At 37.6% G+C, this 18,312-nt stretch overlaps 4 protein-coding genes across 6 annotated transcripts; 2 read left to right on the top strand and 2 right to left on the bottom strand.

The window, feature by feature from the left end:
* Positions 1 to 3,888: 3,888 nt before the first annotated feature.
* On the bottom strand, positions 3,889 to 5,102 carry LOC112174689. The gene is made up of 4 exons (XM_024312486.2): positions 4,960 to 5,102; positions 4,758 to 4,873; positions 4,489 to 4,649; positions 3,889 to 4,386 (listed from the first exon to the last, which is right to left on the bottom strand). The coding sequence occupies exons 1-4, from the start codon at positions 4,994 to 4,996 to the stop codon at positions 4,260 to 4,262; spliced, it is 441 nt and encodes a 146-aa protein (XP_024168254.1). The 5' UTR covers positions 4,997 to 5,102; the 3' UTR covers positions 3,889 to 4,259.
* Positions 5,103 to 10,846: 5,744 nt separating this feature from the next.
* LOC112172555 (tubby-like F-box protein 5) lies at positions 10,847 to 13,938 on the top strand. 3 transcript variants are annotated; one of them, XR_005801692.1, is made up of 6 exons: positions 10,847 to 11,283; positions 11,461 to 11,980; positions 12,139 to 12,226; positions 12,363 to 12,495; positions 12,600 to 13,437; positions 13,815 to 13,938. XR_005801692.1 is itself a non-coding variant. In XM_024309947.2 (5 exons), exons 2-5 carry the CDS (start codon positions 11,615 to 11,617, stop codon positions 13,267 to 13,269), a joined length of 1,257 nt encoding a protein of 418 aa, XP_024165715.1. In that variant the 5' UTR covers positions 10,847 to 11,283; positions 11,461 to 11,614; the 3' UTR covers positions 13,270 to 13,543. The 3 variants fall into 3 exon arrangements, 2 of the variants coding, with proteins under 2 accessions (XP_024165715.1, XP_024165716.1); XM_024309947.2 differs by lacking the exon at positions 13,815 to 13,938 and having other exon boundaries at positions 12,600 to 13,543; XM_024309948.2 differs by lacking the exon at positions 13,815 to 13,938 and having other exon boundaries at positions 11,414 to 11,980; positions 12,600 to 13,543.
* Positions 13,646 to 15,697, bottom strand: LOC112172554 (serine/arginine repetitive matrix protein 1). Its single transcript, XM_024309946.2, has one exon. It carries the CDS (start codon positions 15,650 to 15,652, stop codon positions 13,766 to 13,768), a length of 1,887 nt encoding a protein of 628 aa, XP_024165714.1. The 5' UTR covers positions 15,653 to 15,697; the 3' UTR covers positions 13,646 to 13,765.
* On the top strand, positions 15,493 to 17,680 carry LOC112172556 (CBS domain-containing protein CBSX3, mitochondrial). The gene is made up of 6 exons (XM_040508712.1): positions 15,493 to 16,377; positions 16,512 to 16,768; positions 16,862 to 16,943; positions 17,048 to 17,121; positions 17,208 to 17,268; positions 17,374 to 17,680. Exons 2-6 carry the CDS (start codon positions 16,520 to 16,522, stop codon positions 17,514 to 17,516), a joined length of 609 nt encoding a protein of 202 aa, XP_040364646.1. The 5' UTR covers positions 15,493 to 16,377; positions 16,512 to 16,519; the 3' UTR covers positions 17,517 to 17,680.
* The last annotated feature ends 632 nt before the right edge of the window (positions 17,681 to 18,312 follow it).

Raw genomic sequence — 18,312 nt, 5'->3', positions numbered from 1 at the left:
CGATTTCCAAGAATGATTGGATTAGACCGAAACAATGATGTTTATATGGTCATAAATCGATGCTTACGGACACTCTTAGTCCGAAGTCTTACGAACGCTCTTAATTCGTTAATAACGTGAATCCCCACGATTCCGTTTTTCAAGAATCGAACCCACATTATAAGAAATGTGGGATGTAGAAGAAGGGAGGTTGCAAGTCCCCGAAGAAAAAGAAGGAGAAATTAAATTTCAAAAGCGGTAACTTTAATTTAAAACTTACTTGTTTGTTTGGGGCTTGAAACCTTGAGATCTTGGACTTGTGGTTGATGTAGCTTCGGTGGGGAGGCCTTGGATGGCTTGGTGGTGTGCAGCAGGTGGGCGGGCTATAGCCTTGTAGTTGCTACCGGTTGGTAACACATAGCAGAAGCTAGCAAAGCTAGCTGGTAGACTCGGATGCTGCAGGGGCAGTAGAGTACACGGGCAGCAGGAGCTGCTGTGATGCTGCAGGGGCAGCGAGGCGCAGGTGCGAGTGAGAGCAACTAGCGCAGGGGCCCGTGACGTGGGGCAGCTGCAACTGCAGCGGGTGCTTGAAGGGGCTAGGTGCAACGGTGGTGGTGAAGAAGAATTTTTAGGGTTTTTGGTTGTTTTGTTGTGTGGTTAGAACTCGTGCTGATAACGTGTTTAAGGAAGAGAGAATTCGAGAGAGATTGATGAGAGAATTGTATTTTATTATTGAGAATAGGAGCCCTATATATAGGGATTACAAAGTATATGTTCTAATAATACAAAGAAAACTATTCCGAATAGGACTAGGAATTCTAGAACATTCTCTCATATTACAATCATGTAACTACTCCTAGTTTGAATAGGCACACAAAACTGATTTTCCTTCAACAGAATAACAATTAAGAGGAAAACTTTAAAAATTTATAGGGTCATGTATCGCTCTTTGAGTCTTTTCCCTCCATGCTTATAATTCTTATAATTATCTAATTTGCTAACTAGTAAACATTTGGCTCTATTAAAAATAAAAATAAAACTTTTCTATGCATTTCTAAGGACCATTTTCTACTTCTTTTTCTATTTATTTGAAGTCTGATTTTTTTTATCGTACATATATATTTTGTAAAATATTATTATAATTAATAATTAACTCTCTCAATCTCCTATTTAAATCATATTTGAGATTTCTCATGTAGAATCTCATACCATTTTAAAAATAATCTTGATGAAAGGAAAACTATACCTCCTCCAAGACATCCTGATAAGAGGCAAAACAAAACTACTAATGTATGTGGACTCTAGAACCATGAAAACCCTAGCCTTCCCAGCATCGCTTCTCCTTGTGCTAACACTAACGCTGCCTTCGTGTGGCAATGAGGAACATGGTGGCTCCGGCCTACTTCCAACCCCAAAGCATGGCGGTGACACTTACAGCGCCTCTGACCAGCCTCCAAACCCAGCACATTTGGGTACAATCCTCTTTCTCCCATCGATGGTCTTCGATTTGTCAAGAATAGAATTGTCCTCCTGGGATAGCAGTTTCCAGTGGTGGTGGCCTGATCCTAGGGGGTTGCATTTTCAGATCCCTGCATATGATAATGGCAGTGATGGTCTGTACTATGGCGGCGAGTTTCTTACAATTGGGTTGGCTTCGTCTAGAATCATAACTGCACATAGGTATAGTCCAGAGTTTGCAAACCGTCACCATGCTTCATTGACGGTGGGCTGGTTTTGGCTGGAACTGCGATTGCTGCCAGATTGGGGGGAGCGTAGCTGGATCTGGGTGTCCAGATCAATGTGGCTGGACCGATTTTGGCCTCCAATCTGAACTGGGTTCTCAATGACTTCCATGGAGGATGTAGCATCGGAGAAGACCCTTGATGTTCTCCCTGACGGCGGTTACTTGGCTAGCTGTGGGTTTGTGCACGAAGCCGGTGGCCCGGGATATGACAGCGGTGGTGTTACTACCACTGGTTCAGAGCTATGGGGATTGGGCCAAATATCTCTATGGCTTGGACTTTGCTGCTGTGGGCCAGAAATTACAATTGAAAGAAGAGATGGGTTTGGGCCCTTCATTAGTGAAGCAGTAATGCGGGTCATCAAGAGTTGGGCCAGCTGTGGGGCCCACTTCACTTTCTCTAAATGCATCGGGTAGTATTTGTGCTCAAGAAAATCTCCTAGCCCTAGCTTGCAGGGCAAAGGAAAAATCTAATTTTGTGTGGTGCTAGGCTTATGTACTATGTCATAGTGTCTCCATAGTCATAGGCTCGCTTTAATAAGAGAGCGGTTAGTTCGAATATAGGTGGTCTATCTCTATGTATCGCAGTAGTTCTCTTACTACAATTTCTTGATCTGTCTAGTTAAAGGCAGCAGAAGGATATGTAATGGTCATCTTGACATGTGTTTAATGAAATTCACATTTACTCCAAAAAAAAAAAAAATCTCATACCTTTGTCATGTCAGTGTATCTTATTATACTCCAAATTACTATAATAATTATACAATTAATTTTATCAAACACTTTTTTTTATAAATATTATAGGTAATTGATCATGTAAATATTTCATGAAAATTCATTAATGATTTCCATGTTACTTTCTCAGTTTCTATCATTTTTTTCGAAAATTTACTTAGATCGAAATTTCCTCAATATTTCCATCAAAATTTCTATTTTTTAGACTCGATATTTGATATTTTAGTCATTGCATTGTATACAATTCCTTTAACTCGAGTGCTATTGACAATGAGGATTTTTTTTTTTTTAATAAACAGAAAAGTAGCTTAGACGACTCATCCCCTATTGAATTTTATTCCGACGAAAAGAAAACAAAAAAGTACAAGAGAGAGGAGAGGACATAAAACCAAACTCCTCAAAAGAAATAAATCAGAAAAGAAAACAAATGATAAATACAAGAAGAAAGTGAAACTAACAAAATCGAAAATTGGGCAACCCCAAGTAATCCTTCCAACAATAAGAGCAAATAAGATCTGGGGATATATCCCACCACATTAAACTATTAGAATAGAGACCCATATTAGCAAGAGCATCTACAGTTTAGTTTCCTTTACGATAGATGTGTGAAGAACGGAAATGCATCTGAGAGATACAATGCAAACAATTATGCCACTAAATTCGTAGCTGCCAAGGTACCAAGTAAAGAAAATGAAGAAATAAAAAAACAAGAACCGAGTCCACTTCTAAACTGACAGCGTGGAACTTTACCTCAAGATTTTGTTTAACATAGAACAAAATCACCGTGGATAACAACCAATCAAAGACCTAAGTGCTAAAAAGCTCATAACCTTATTAGATGTATCCCTCCTTCATCTAACTATGTAAATGTATTTTGATGGTTCAGTTCATAATGGTGCATTTGTTATTAGAGATGGATATAATCGATAAACAGATTCTGGCTTCTTCAGAACATACTGGTCAATTTAATATTCTTATTGCATAAATTCTAGCCTCTAGAGCAGGTTATCATGCAGCTCTAGCTAATTCATAGATACAAATTTATCCAAGTTAAGAGTGATTCCAAAATCTTCATTAACAACATAAATAATATAATTTCTTCACCATGGAGAATTAAAAAGCTCCTTCAAGATACGTTCGAAGCTCTCCTCTTATTTCCACCACATTACTTACAAGCATTTTTGGAGAAAAACAAACTTCCTAATAAATGCAATTATAAATATTGGACACACACAAAATGTTACAAACTCTCGTGCCTCTTAGTTTCTAATACCTTATATCATGATCTTTTAAATTTTAGTTGTCTTCAGAGATGTTGTATTTAACCATTATTTGTATTCTTCATTAAAAAAAAAATTAAAAAAAATCGGTCGTGAGTGCTCATCAACGACTTAAATAGTTCATATTACCAAAATTAACATGAACTATATATATTGTAGTGAAAACACCATACCCCTTATTATTTTCCACGATATATACATATGTGCATGAAGAAGAAAGGACAGAGCACTTAATTGACACAACCCTCATATGCAGAGTAGCTAGTAAGATGATTAGTCCCAACAAAACCTCGAAATCAAGAAAGAAGCTGGTGGTGAAGCACTAAATCGGACACAGCTCGTACCTACTATTTCTTATACATATATTAGTATTTAGTATTCACTACGTACTATACTATATATACAGACAATGTCGATAATCAGTTCATCACTACTACGTATAGTACGTTTATACAATTCATTATCTTGATCATACGAACTAACCCATGGTTTTGGGGATGAGGCTATGGAGGAGGACTGATGAATTAAGTACTAATTCCGTCGACCCCGCCGGAGGAGCTGGCTACGTGAAACTGTGATGCGTAACTAGTTTTAGAAGCGCCTTCAGATGGAGGCGGTTCATTCAGAAATGCCCAGTTGCTCCTAGTCCACCTGAGCAAATTAATTGACCGGATCATCGCCGGATTATGCACGAGTAATCAAATAAATTGAAAAAAAAAATAATGAAAAAGAAAATCAATAAAAGAGGGTTACCAGCCGTTGTTATCTACGAGTTTGTCAGTGGTGCTGGCCATGGTTTCAGTCTCACCGTGCATGAAGTATTTCTGATCCTGCTCAAGTTTGGTTCTAGCCAGAGGCATAGAGCTTGATTTTTCAAATTTTTTGCCGGACTTACTAACCGTAGCGGCCTTTTCCTGTCGTTGGTTTAATAAAGCCGTTGGAGAACTTGGAGATGTTCTTACGAATTAAAAGATGCACGTACAAGTACTAACTAAGCACACGTAACACAAGTATATGTATACCTCACAGATGATGGTATCACCATCGATGATATGTTGTTTCTCGTTTGGTTTCTTATTTGATCTCCAGAAGGCTTCAATCTCCTCATTTGTAAGTGAATGATTCCTCTTGTATATATCTGAAAACCAATTAGTTTCGTAATAACTAAGCAAATATGTACATGCTAGCTGGGGAAGCAAGCAAAGATTTAAGATTAACAATTACCTGACTTTGATTTCCATCCTGGCATTAGTGAACCCATTTCCTCCTCCAATCTATTGCCTCAAGCAAACACAGGCGTTCACTGTATACTTTGTTTACAAACTAAGCTTTTATATATGATAAGTTTGGCCTGGTCTTATCTCAATATCTTTATCTTTTTCCACTTTGGTCTTATCTCTGATCAAATTTTTAAATGTTTCCACAATTCCACTGTATGAATGAAAGCTATAGCAAGTAGCTTAGCCCACAGTTTTTAGATTTATGTCGGCACAGCTAAAACCATGCATGATATTTGGATTTTTGTTTCATTTTTCTTTTTATCTCTATAATTGGGATAGGTCCAAAGGCCCAAATGGAAAAGATGGGCCTGTGACCAATATATAGTCCACTAGTCTTGTTTTTGCATGTGACACGAGTCCATTAGGACTGATAACTCGTTCATAGTGATCTGCTACGTGATGTCAATACCGGCGTCGTTGCAGATAAGTACAACTGAGTATGAAATTAGTTTTTATCAGAGTACGAGTACGAAATTAGTTAACTATCTGAATGAGATCAGACCAAATAACAAAAACTATCTGAATGAGAGACTTACGAGGCGGTGATTTCAGGTCTCATGGGTACAAAGATGCGCTAGGCCCATGACTATAGTGCCTGTGAAGGGTAAGGATGAGCGGGACTAGTCCGATGAGTCATGTTGTGGTTAACTGATTTCATACTTGACAATTCAAGGACAGAGAATAACAGAGGCAAACAATGCTTGTTATTCTTTGCCCTTGAATCTAAATCTAAAGACAATTAAGAACAATTGAGAATGAAAATTAACTTTAATTTGAACGAAATTTCTTGTTAAATGTCTGTGGCTTCCCAATCGATCGGTCTCTTTTTATCTTCAAGGCAGATAAAAGGAGAGAGGCAAGATCTAATGGGGGACATGAAGTTGGATCCTGAACATATAATCCATGCATGTAGTTATTTAGTAGGACCTAACAAAAATCCATTAACATAAAGCGTACGCATGTAGCTGGCATTGTTTATGATTCTAAAGGTGCCGACGAATATAATTAGAGAAAGGGACAGAGATCTGTCATCTGTCTATGTCGGAGGAAACTCTAATTGGGTCATGGGTACCCAACCTAATCTATCTCGAGACACAAATCAACTACATATATATGTAGTATACAACCTTTTTCCACTAAACTCGTAGGCAAAACTTCACTCGTAATAATTTTAGTTAACTTTTAACTTAAAATTTATACTTTAGTTTTCGACTGCAGATCTTTAATTATATTATCATCATCGTTTGATCTGATAACTTAAGTTTCATTCTTAAAAATAAGAGAATCGAGTTTGACTCAAAAACAACTTGCAACAAGATATGAATTAGATTGACAGTTGAATACTCATTTGTACATATATGGCATACATGCGTCTACGTAGACTTAGTGTTTTGGTTACTCCTACTTGTTTCCATTTCATAATTTGAAATGACATGCAGATTTGGTTTGATATAATGAGAGACGCTCTAGTAACCTAAACATACAAACACATACTTCCTTCTACCAATTCATGCCCACCCCATGTTGCAACCAACTGATGAGATATGACTTATAATTCAGCTGGTGAGTGGACCCTTGTGTTTGATAAGCTTCCAAGCAATCCCCATAAAATCGATTCATTCCAATCAATTCAAGGGAATTAAAACCAAAGAAAAAGATAGGAACCACTACCACATGTCTAATCAACAAACATGTATGCTTAATCGCTTATTTTATAGATCTCTCTATCTTTCGCAAATTAAAAGAAAAAATAAAGAAAGATGAGATGTTTATCTTCCGTCATGCAATTTAATAATGAAAACCATCTCTAGTCATTTTTTATATTACTGGTAGTTTTCATCTAATCCAAAAGACCGAATGTGAAAGAGATTATCAAACGGTGTTTCCGCACAATTAGTGACCTAATCTGGTCCAATGATTGCTCTTTTAATTTGATAAACCTCCACAGCTTCGGCCATGCATGCATATGTCCCTTCCACTGTATGCGAAACACTTTGATTTGAGGAAAGCTCGGAGATAAAAGACGTCCACACGTGTAAGCATGACTGTTGCCGGCGATTTGGCTCACACGAACTCGCCTCTCTAGAGTCTAGAAATATTCCTCGCCTGGGTTTCCCAACACGATCAAATGCCAATTTTTTCTTTTTCTTTTTTTGTTTCGGGGTGCAAAATGAATAAATAATTTGTTATTTTTAAAATATTTGAAATTTACAAAACGAGGGTAGTGACTCCCCACGTGATCTGCTCGCACGTGTTGGACTCGAGAGGATATTTCGGCTCCCTGTCAACCTCTTCGTGGACCGGACGATGTTGATCCAGTTACTTTATCAGTAACGTTGGGCCCAGTTCTAGCATTTCTTTTCTTTTCTTTCCTTTTTCCCCTTAAATGGTTTTATGCAAAAAAATTATTTATTTATTTTATATTTTAAATAAAATAAATAAATAAATAAACATTACAGAACTCTTAATCAAGAAAAGTAAAAAATAAATAAGTAACTTTCAAAATAACACCCCTACAACAACCTTCTTTCAGTTGATTGAAATGGAACTCTGAGAACATAGAAAACGAGAGACAATAAAATCATATAAAAACATCTCTATTTTTATCTAAACTTGCTTACTTATTATTTACAAGATTAACCTCTCAAAAAACACGACGAAAATGAATAAAATCAAAATTAAGGGCAAATAGTTTTATATCGTTGACTATAATTTTGATCCTTCATAGAGTTACTATTTTGTCCAAGTAACTATTGATAAATATCTTAGAATCACTTTCCACCCAAACTCGAAAATAATGATAAAAAAAAATTAAATTGTAACCAATTCTTTATCTCTCCTTTATTTTTTATTTTTTTTTAATCTATTTATCATAATAGTTTCATCGAATTTAAAATTTGGCCCATACATTGTAGGAAATTATCTTATTATTAAATTAAATATTATTTGATTGTGTCATTATTATTATTATTATTTTTTTGATAACTTTTCATAACAAATATAAACCCTTATCATACTTAAAATTTACAAATTTAAAATCACACACCGTCTCAATTTATAGTTTTTTTTGTAACTTTACATTTCATAGCGCCTCATACTTGGCAACTTTTTCCTTTGATAGTAGCTCATTTAAAAACGAGAAGAAAGTAGCTCACATTAGATAGTGTCACAAGTTTTATTTGTAAGTGAAAAGTCATGAGTTCAATCACAAATGACTCACTGAGAAAAAATTATCGTGTAATACAAAAATAATTTCAAGAAAAAATGGAGATGCATGGGGATATTTCTGGCCAATCAACATTATTGTATTAATTTTGTTTTTTTTTTAACATTACATTATCTTTTTTATCAAAAAATAAAAAAAAATTACATCTTTATTAATTAAGCCAATTTCTAGCAGAATGGTTAAAATTTTGAAGTACCTGTAATGCCCACAGTTTATTAAAACTCCACATACATGTAAATATTGTATGAAGGATATGATGGTAATTTTGAAAATCAAAGGCAAAACAAAAACCACTGGAAGAGAATGTTGCGGCAGAGAAGAGAAAAAAAAAATGGCCGCAGTCTCACACGATCTCCAGACTTCAGGGGAACTACCAGGGCACGATCTCAACGCAGGCGAAGACTCAAAATGACGTGGAAGTTTATGGAAGTACATATGGCTACATCAGTGCTCACCCCAATTTACAGTTCTTGCAAAAGTAAAAAACAAACACAGAAAGAAAAGCAAAGCATAATCAAACCTAAAAAAAAGGAGAAAATTATTATCAAATTAGCTGACAGTTTGTAGATTCACTTGAGGTCAGACTTGATAATTGTCATTGGGTAACTTTTGAGGTTTGGTTTTCATTAGAGACTTGCAGTCGAATGATCAATCCGTTCATGTTTCGTTTTTTTTTTTCCTTTTGGAATTTCCTAACTGATTTATTTAATGTGGTTTTCTTTAAATCTTGGAGGTATTGAATCAGTTACGGTTCCGGGTAACCCCTTCGTTCTTCTCTATTGAACTCATTTGGTTTCCCAATTGCACAGTTTTTTTTTTTTTTAAATTTAATTCTCTTTTTTCATGTCGAGGGGCTAATGTATGCATAATTTTTTTTTTTCATTAGATTGTTTTTTGCAGAAAGATTTTATATTCTTCTTCTTTGTTTACTTTGGTTCGGGTTAGTAATTGATGATACTATAATTGTGTGCGATGATTTTAGCATTTCTTTCTTTTTCTTGTTTTTATTTGTTCCTGAACAGGGTAGTCGTCTAAAATCTTATCCAGGAAGAAAACAAGGAAAGGGAAGTGGCTATCTATAGTTGGGCTTCCATGGTGTATCTGATAAGAGCTTCCAACAAAATTGGTGAGGTTCTTCATTTTGTGTGTTAGATATGTTAGATATTCATAGATATCGATATTGGTCTTCCTTTTATTTTGTTTACTGTTTTGGTAGCGATTCTGATGTTCCTTTGGCTTTACCTTCATATTTGTACGTTTACACATTCATGTCATGTTGATGTTGCTGATTTTTCCTCTTGGTTAGAGATAGATCTCACTAAAGTTCTTGATTGGCCCTTTTTTCAGTTTGATTTGTTTCTAGCTCCTCATGGTCTGGTAACAATTCTCTCCCTGGGTTTATGTATTACAGATTATTAGATTGAGGTTTGGTTATTTTCCTTCCCTCTGTTCTTCCATTTAGATTGTGATCTTATCTCCATCTATTTGCATTTTGCGATTTATTAATTTAGGTGTTCTTAATACTGTTATCTGAATTGAGGTTCGGATAACTTTATTTTAGTGCAGCTTTGAGGTTTTCTTTGTTTGCTCTATTTAAGGTTATAAAAACCTCAATTTTTCCTTTGTATTTGTTTGCAGATACTTAGACATAAGGTCTACAGAGACTATGAGATCTACAAATCCTTTTTTACTTATTTTGATATGCAAGTTACAATCTATGCTTCTTCAGTTACTATATACATTCATGTGAATCCTTATTTTCTATTGCGAAAAGACTTTAAAAAAAAATTGGGATTGTTTGTGATTATGTGCATCCATCTGATTTGTTAGAGATATCTCCCATGACTCTTTTGTCTTCGGTTCTGTTTCTTTCTTTTTATATGTCTGATTCCTTAATTTGTTTTCATTAATTTTGTTTCCTATACAGGTGAAGAAAAATAATCTCAGTGGTCAAGGAAAACAATCACATGATTTGGGATCGCATTATCAAGAAGATGTGATGTTATGTTTAATGAAAGTTTAGAGGAACCTACTAGATTCAATGACAGATAAGGATAGTGTAATGTTGTTCAGAATGACTTATGTTTCATTCATTGCAAGAAAGCATGAATTTGAAAAATGTACTAGCATTGCAATCCATGATCGCACACTATATGCAGTGGCAACAATATGGAGCTTTCAAAAATGTGGAGCGTTTAAATGTTACTCTTACAAAAGAGTTTTTCCACCAAACCTAACAATGGGTATAACTTGGTTGGCATCTTGAAATTGAGTGGGTTTACAGGATTGCTAAAGGTATATAAAATATTTTATAATATTCGTATGTTGTAATATGCAACTTGGAAATTATATTGCACTCATGAGTGATCGACATTTCAAAATCCATAGCAACGGAGGAAGAATAATATGCATATGCAAAATATATATTTTCAAAAACAAAATACACACGCGCGAGCGCACGCAGGAATGCAAGTTATTTTATTAATTAAAAATCCTTATTTATCTTTCATATCCATTTGAATTTCAGATAATTTGTATGCCTGGTACAGCCGTGTAAACCCACGGCTATAAATAGAGGGGTCACAGAAATCACAACGGGGGCGCAAATTAGGAATAGTGGAAGCGCAATCACGGAAGTGGAGCCGCGGAATCTAACCGGCGAAAATAGAGGTCGTTAAGAAAATGGCGTTTTAATAGAAAGACAGAGGCTTTGGGATTGAGATACAGAGCGAGAGAGAGAGAGAGAGGGCCTTTTGCATTTTTTTTTTTTGTTTGCAGCGGTGAGGAACGTCACAGCGGCGGTGGTGGCTCAGGTGGTGAGGGCCTGACCGCCGATGCGGCGCAACTGTTTCGCTCCATAACCATAAAAGGAGGCTTTGTTTTTGACACAGAGGGAGAAAGAAGAAGGAGAGTTGCTCAGAGATCCATTCCCTCATTTTCATTTCTCGCATTCATAACAAGATTTCACATACTCTCTCTCTCTCTCGCTCTCTCTCTCATCCTTGTCACATTTCCCAAAAGCCTCCAGACTCATTTGCCCGGGTACATTTTTCTCTGCGATTTGTAGCAATGTGTTAGATTTTGGCATCGGATCTAGTGTTGTATCATTGTCGTGATGAACATTGTCCAATTCTTCATGGTTCTGATCTAATTTCATTCGTATGATGAGCAGATTCAGTGTTGTGCTGAAATCTGAAAAAAGTTTCATACTTGTTGCAGCGTGGACAGACCGGAGTTTCAGTAAATAAATGCCGATTTCTTACCCGGTGAATTGGAATTTCTTAAGCTCGAAAGAGAAACAATTGATGTGTGTGTTAAACTAGATCGGCCAAAATTACAACATTGCCGTGCAACTGTTAAGCGGTCGTCATAAATGTCATTGAAAAGCATAATCCGCGATCTCTGGATCATAAGAGATGAGATGAGGAAGAAGAAGAAGCCCAAGCCTGGAGGGGCAGAGAGAAAGCAGATGCGTCGTCGCCGAACCAAAGCATATATTGCACCTGAACAGCCATTTTCATTGCCATCAACTGTGCCGCAGAGTCAATGGGCAGACATGCCTCCTGAGTTGCTTCATGACATAATCCAACGCGTGGAAGAAGCCGAGATCTCCTGGCCTGCTCGGAGGGATGTCGTTGCTTGTGCTTCGGTTTGCAGATCATGGAGGGAGATTACAAAGGACATTGTCAAGACTCCGGAGCAATGTGGCTTGCTTACCTTCCCCATCTCACTGAAGCAGGTATATATATATATATATATATATATATATATATATATATATATATATATATATCCCCTAGTAGTAGTATTAGTTTCTTGTTTAGGTCTGCCATGTACCTACTGAAGATTATTCACTTTCCTCTTTACTCTTTACTTGCATTGCATATAATCTTCTAGCCGGGGCCGAGAGATTCTCTGATCCAGTGCTTTATTCAGAGGGAAAGAGAAACTTCCACATATCGCCTGTTTCTTGGTCTAAGCCCTGGTAAATGTTTCAATGCTTCTTCTCCTATGATTCGTGATATTAATAATTTAGTTACTTTTGATTGCTCTTTTTAAAAGGTTATCTAGGCCTCTAGCTGTTAAAATCCATGTGACTTACCGTCTGTATAAACCTACAGCTCTCTCCGGGGACATGAGTAAGCTACTGTTGACAGCAAGGAAAATTAGACGGGCAACAAGTACAGAGTTTGTGATTTCCTTGGCTGCAGATGATTTCTCTCGAGCAAGCAATACTTATGTCGGAAAACTAAGGCAAGCTCAATGCATCTTTATTATTGCCATGATTGATTCTTTTTTTACTGACAGGACTCATTCTTTTGTTCTTTTTATGTGATTGATTGGTAAATGATGAACAGGTCTAATTTTCTGGGATCCAAGTTTACCATCTATGATAGTCAGCCTCCACATGGCGCTCCAATCCAAACTAATCAGAAGTCACATAAAAAAATGAATTCAAAGCATGCAATTTCAAGGATACCTACCGGTAGTTATAATGTTGCTACGGTATCTTATGAGCTCAATATCCTTCGAACAAGGGGACCAAGAAGAATGCAGTGCATCATGCAATCAATCCCCATCTCAGCAGTTCAGGAAGGGGGTGTTGCGCCTACTCCAACTGATTTAAAAGATTGTCTAAATCAGCAAACCTCCCTGTCGCCAGTTTCACAAGGAAAGAAGCTGCTTGATAATTTGAGCTGTGGTAGCCCCAGACTGGATCTGGAGCATGATGACATGAGTGACCCGCTCATTTTGAAAAACAAAGCTCCTAGATGGCATGAGCAGCTGCAGTGTTGGTGTCTAAATTTTAGGGGCCGTGTTACAGTGGCTTCGGTAAAGAATTTCCAATTGGTGGCTGCTGCAGAGCCTTCCCAGAATGTCTCAGCGGCTGAACAAGAGAAAGTAATACTGCAATTCGGGAAAATTGGTAAAGACATTTTCACAATGGATTATCGATACCCTCTCTCTACTTTCCAAGCCTTCGCAATTTGCTTAAGCTGCTTTGACACAAAACCAGCCTGTGAATGATTACTGTCTATTAATTCTCATCATGTGACTATCATGTTCATCTTCCCTTAACCTGAACTGTAAATATTCTTTTGGATCGAAGCACTGTAGGCTATGCCTTTTTGGTGATTAGCTAGTGCGTTACCTGAAGTCGCACGAGGTTGTGTAATGGCAATAAAGCATAATAATGTAAGTTGCCAATTTGTTTGTTTAAATGAAAGCAGTTAGTTGTTCGACCACTTCCAGTGTTTCACTTCTTAGAGACTATATAATGACCCTGTTTCCAGAGACTATATATAATAACCCTGTTAAGCTATATATTTGAAACTTCGTATGAGTGAATCTTGATACTCAAATGCATGTTTCTTATGATCATTAGCATGGATTCATCATAGTATGCCTGGAGGATGACACAATAAACTTATTATTTTCAATTTGTACAAACATGGTTGCTGTTATGTCTGCCATTTCTTTTTACATCTCTCTGGTAGATCTTATGAGCCCAGATAGTACCTAATTAGACAACACCAATCTCTGTTTCCTTGCTTTCCTTCCTGCAAATATAGCGGCAGCCATGACGTCGAGGCTTGGCGGGATTATCTGGTTCTGAGTCACTGGATTCCATGAATAACCCTCCAAGGCATCGCCGTCTTACAGTGGATTCATGAGTAAGCTTATCAGCAGGAGTTTGGATGACTTGAGCCTTGTGTGTTTGGAGGGAATCTGATTCTTTATTTGAATCGATGGATTCTGGTGGGTTTGAAGAAAAAACAGCAACACCTGGATTCCTTTCCGTGACAGAACTACTGCACACAATAGAGTTATTGATGCTCTGGACATTGCTGTTGATGTATTGTTGATATCCTTCGAATATCTGGTCCTCGAAAATTTCTTCCTCATTGCTTACCTCTCCATCAGTAGTAGCTTCATTATCATCTGGATTGAGCTTGTAACCGTGGCATATGTGGACTGGTTCTTCTCGTTTTTCTGGTTCTGAGCTTAAGAGCATTACTGCTCCTCTGTTTTTGCCAGTTAAGGTCACAACACCAACTGGCTTATCAAGCATTTGCTGCCCGATGGCCAGGTTATCAACTTCCCTGATTTCTTTATTTGGGGGAGGTCGTTCCCCAGTCGATGCAACCATCTTTCGAATATACACCCTTGAGGAGCTCCTCTCAGTTTTGATAGGTTTCTTATCAGAGCTGGTGGTGGCCAGCATCTCCTTTCTGTCAAAATTTTCTTTCTTCTCCTGTTGCTGATCTGCTTGCAATGCAGCTCCAGGTGGGTCTTTGGTGTGATTTCCTGAGCCTTTTGCTGCAGCATGAAGTTCAGCGACCCTTTCTTGCTTCTCGTGTTGCTGATCTGCTTGCGATGCGTCTCCAAGTTGGTCTTTGGTGTGATTTCCTGAGTCTGTTGCTGCAGTATGAAGTTCAGCGACCATTTCTTGCTTCTCGTGTTGCTGATCTGCTTGTGATGCAACTCCAAGTTGGTCTTTGGTGTTATTTCCTGAGTCTGTTGCTGCAGCATTAAGTTCAGCGACCCTTTCTTGCTTCTCGTGTTGCTGATCTTCTTGCAATGCAACTCCAAGCGGGTCTTTGGTGTGATTTCCTGGGTCTGTTGCTCCAGCATGAAGTTCAGTGACCTGTTCTTGCTTCTCCTTTCGCTGGACTGCTTGCAATGCATCTCCAAGTGGGTCTTTGGCCTGATTTCCCGAGTCTCTTGCTGCAGCAGGAAGTTGAGTGACCCTTTCTTGCAATGGTTCTGTGTAACCTGGATCATTGGTCTTTTCTTCTACTGCTGGTACCTGCACTACTTTCTCTGCTTCTTTGTGCTCTTTTGACTCTGCCTCTGATTCCGAAAGCTGCTTGTGATCTCCATTGAGGGTATCAGAATCTGATTTATCAGATGAAGCAAATACCTTTACACGCTTAGGGGAAGTTTCATGAGTATGAGAGGTTGTTTCTTTAGGAGTACTGTCCTCAGCACTGGAATCAGTTTCAGATATGATTTGTATTTTTCGTCGAGGTTTCTGTGGCTGAGATATTGCTTCCTCTTGTAATAGTTGAGATTGAGACGAGGTAGCTGATGGGGGAGAGCTTTGTTGAGTGGTGGGATGTGAGTTCTTTGATGGAGATAAACGAGACGGGAATTGAGTCTTTGGGGACTCAATGGCTGCACGAGATGGTGGAAGATCAGTTTTTTGTGGCCTCTGAGCTTGCGAAGGAGAGCCCTTTGCCGGAGTTTTTCCTGCTGGCCGAAATGGTGGCCTCTCAGGGGCTACTGTGGTGGTTGACTGGGCAGGGTTTTGGGTTTTAGGTGTTGGGCGTGGCTCTGGTTCTTCTTTAGAACGGGGACTATTACGCCAAGGGAACCGGAAGCGAAAGGATAGCCTTTTGTCTGCCATGAATTGTTTGGAATGAGATATGAAAAGGTTGGCTTTGTTTAAGAAGTTGATGGATGCTTACCATGTAAAGTCTGGTATATATTAAAGTTGAATCTGATACCTTACCTTTTCTTGGTCTTTCTGCTTCATTACTCTCTCTTACAATTAAGTATTTCCTAACGCATCGTTTATGACTTAAATGGGAAATTAAGCAATTGCTTAAGCCAGAGTTTCCTTATCTAATAGGTCTAGCATCTCTTGGCTTCAATTACTTCATGTTTGCATTTTATTCTGCTTCTCCACCTTGTTTTAGCAGATCTCCAAAAGGCATGCAAAGTATATATACTTGCCGGAACGCTGCCTTCAAAAGCATCGGCTTAGTGCACGTGTTAAGATGGGTTGCTACTATTTCAACAAATGATTCCCATTGTTATGAAATTGAAAATTGAAGTCATCAGAATACTTCACCTTCCTCATCAAGCAAGAAGTAAACTTAGGCACATCAAATCCAGTCCCCACCTGAACAAGTAATCTGATGCAAAGAAGAAACTAATCTCGAAAGAAATGAAATTTCCTTCCTGAAGTTATTCAAGAAAAGAATATGAGGAAAGTAGGTTTTGTCAAGTAAGAGATGACCGTATGATAGCATGGCTTGCTGCTACATCCTCTGCTTCATAACCTTACCCCATCATCCTTCATCGGGGAAGCTTCAATCATTTTTCAGCAGCTTTCTTGTTTGCCAAAAGGTCTGTTTTACCAAAAAATTTCCAGCAGTTTTTATTTGTATTTTTCTTCGAGTTCAATTCATAAACTTGTACATATGCAAAGTCTGTTTATCATAATGAGCAAGATTTAGTTCCATAACACTTCTGTAAATCAGGAATAAAAATGCAAGGAATTGCTAGGGCTGTGAGATCATGCCATGAGATACTCAAAGCTGCAGCTTTGGAGCATTCCCGCGGGAGACGAATTGCTTGGGTAGAAAGGTTAGGTTCAAGTTGTAAATGGGTTACCACTCCAGCCTTAAAAGGATTGGAGAATGTGACTGTGGAAGATGTACTGATGAAAAAGAGCGAAGAAACTGGACCTTGGCTCTGGTGCCACACAAATGACACTGTTATTGATGCTATAAAAAATGTACGTTCGAGTCTCCTGTCAATGTATTGTATTCTGTAGTAGGAAAATCTGAACCCTTTTCTAATTTATATATCGACGAGAATGAAATTACAGATGGCTAAAAACAATATCGGGTCATTAGTTGTACTAAAGCCTGGAGAGCAACAATATATTGCAGGAATCATCACAGAAAGAGGTAAATTAGTTACAGAACTAACTTCATATAGTTTTATCAATTTGTCGAATCCAACCTGATATTGAATTTTTACTGATCCTATTGATGGTGGCATAACTGAGCAGATTATGTGAGGAAAATAGTTGCACAGGACAGATCACCCATGTACACTAGGGTTGGAGAGATTATGACTAATGAGGTATATTTGAAGTTTACCTTCTACACACTATTCTATATAGAATCATTTTTTACCAATAAGTTCAAGAAAGTCTTTTCTTTTGACAGAACAAATTAATAACAGTGACATCTGACACAAACATTCTTCAGGCAATGCAACTTATGACAGGTATTTCTATTCTGTAATTACCACATAAATTAGAGTCACCTAGCATTTGGTTGAATATAAGAAAATTTTGAAGGAAAATAAATGATGATCTCTTAACTCTAACAGAGAATCAAATTCGGCATGTACCGGTCATAGATGGCAAGCTAGTTGGCATGATTTCGATCAAAGATGTTGTTCGAGCAGTAGTGGAGCAGCAAAGCGGGGAATTGAAGCAACTAAATGAGTACATTAGAGGAAATTACTATTGAAGCTCATAGCAATTTCATTTTATGTTCACCAAAATCACTGTAATAAAACATAAGCACAAACTTGGAAGCTACTTCCCACATAAAGTTTTCTAGTTCAACACATACAGTGGACTTCTATTTTAGATAGTGAAGTGCAGAATAGGAAAAATGGTTTCCAGCAATTATGTGATGGGCTCACCTTGTTTTTCATTTTCCAGACCACATTTCAAAGCGCCCAATCCAATCTCTGCAAATCAGCCGAATGGTTCTGAAGAACCTGCATGCAACTTGTAGTCACTGTTCAAGCAAAAGAAAATGTCTAGATCATATGGTCGTAATTAGCGAGTATCAAGTTCCATCGAAAAATAAAAATAACGAGTATCAAGCAAACTATACGTTATACTCTTTGCCTCCAAAGTAGAAAGCAACATATATACTCTATCATGGAATTCAACCAAAGATTAGTTGTAGATTCAATTTCAATTCTTCAATGCCAGCATCATATTCAACTAACCGTATATCACCTCTTTTAAGCATAAAGATTTCATAATTCCCATGGGTTCGAAGTGAGATCATCCTTCTCCTCCTTATCTTTTCGAACATTCTACCACCAAAGGATTCTTTCTCCAAGTAGATTCAGCAATCAAAAGAATACTCACTCATTCTAGATATGATCCCTTTATTCAGAAATTCCCCTCATAGAGTGGTCCTCCTCAATTCCTCAAAGCTCACAGCTTTTTGGGGCATATGATTGGACCCCGTTCATCAAAAGCTTTAGGTTCTTGTTCTGCTAGTGCCCATCTTTAGACTAAATACA

The sequence above is a fragment of the Rosa chinensis genome, chromosome 6 (genome assembly GCF_002994745.2).
Source record: "Rosa chinensis cultivar Old Blush chromosome 6, RchiOBHm-V2, whole genome shotgun sequence".
Classification (NCBI taxonomy): Eukaryota; Viridiplantae; Streptophyta; class Magnoliopsida; order Rosales; family Rosaceae; genus Rosa; species Rosa chinensis.
Note: the sequence above shows the minus strand (reverse complement) of the source record. Positions and strands in the feature narration are given on the sequence as shown.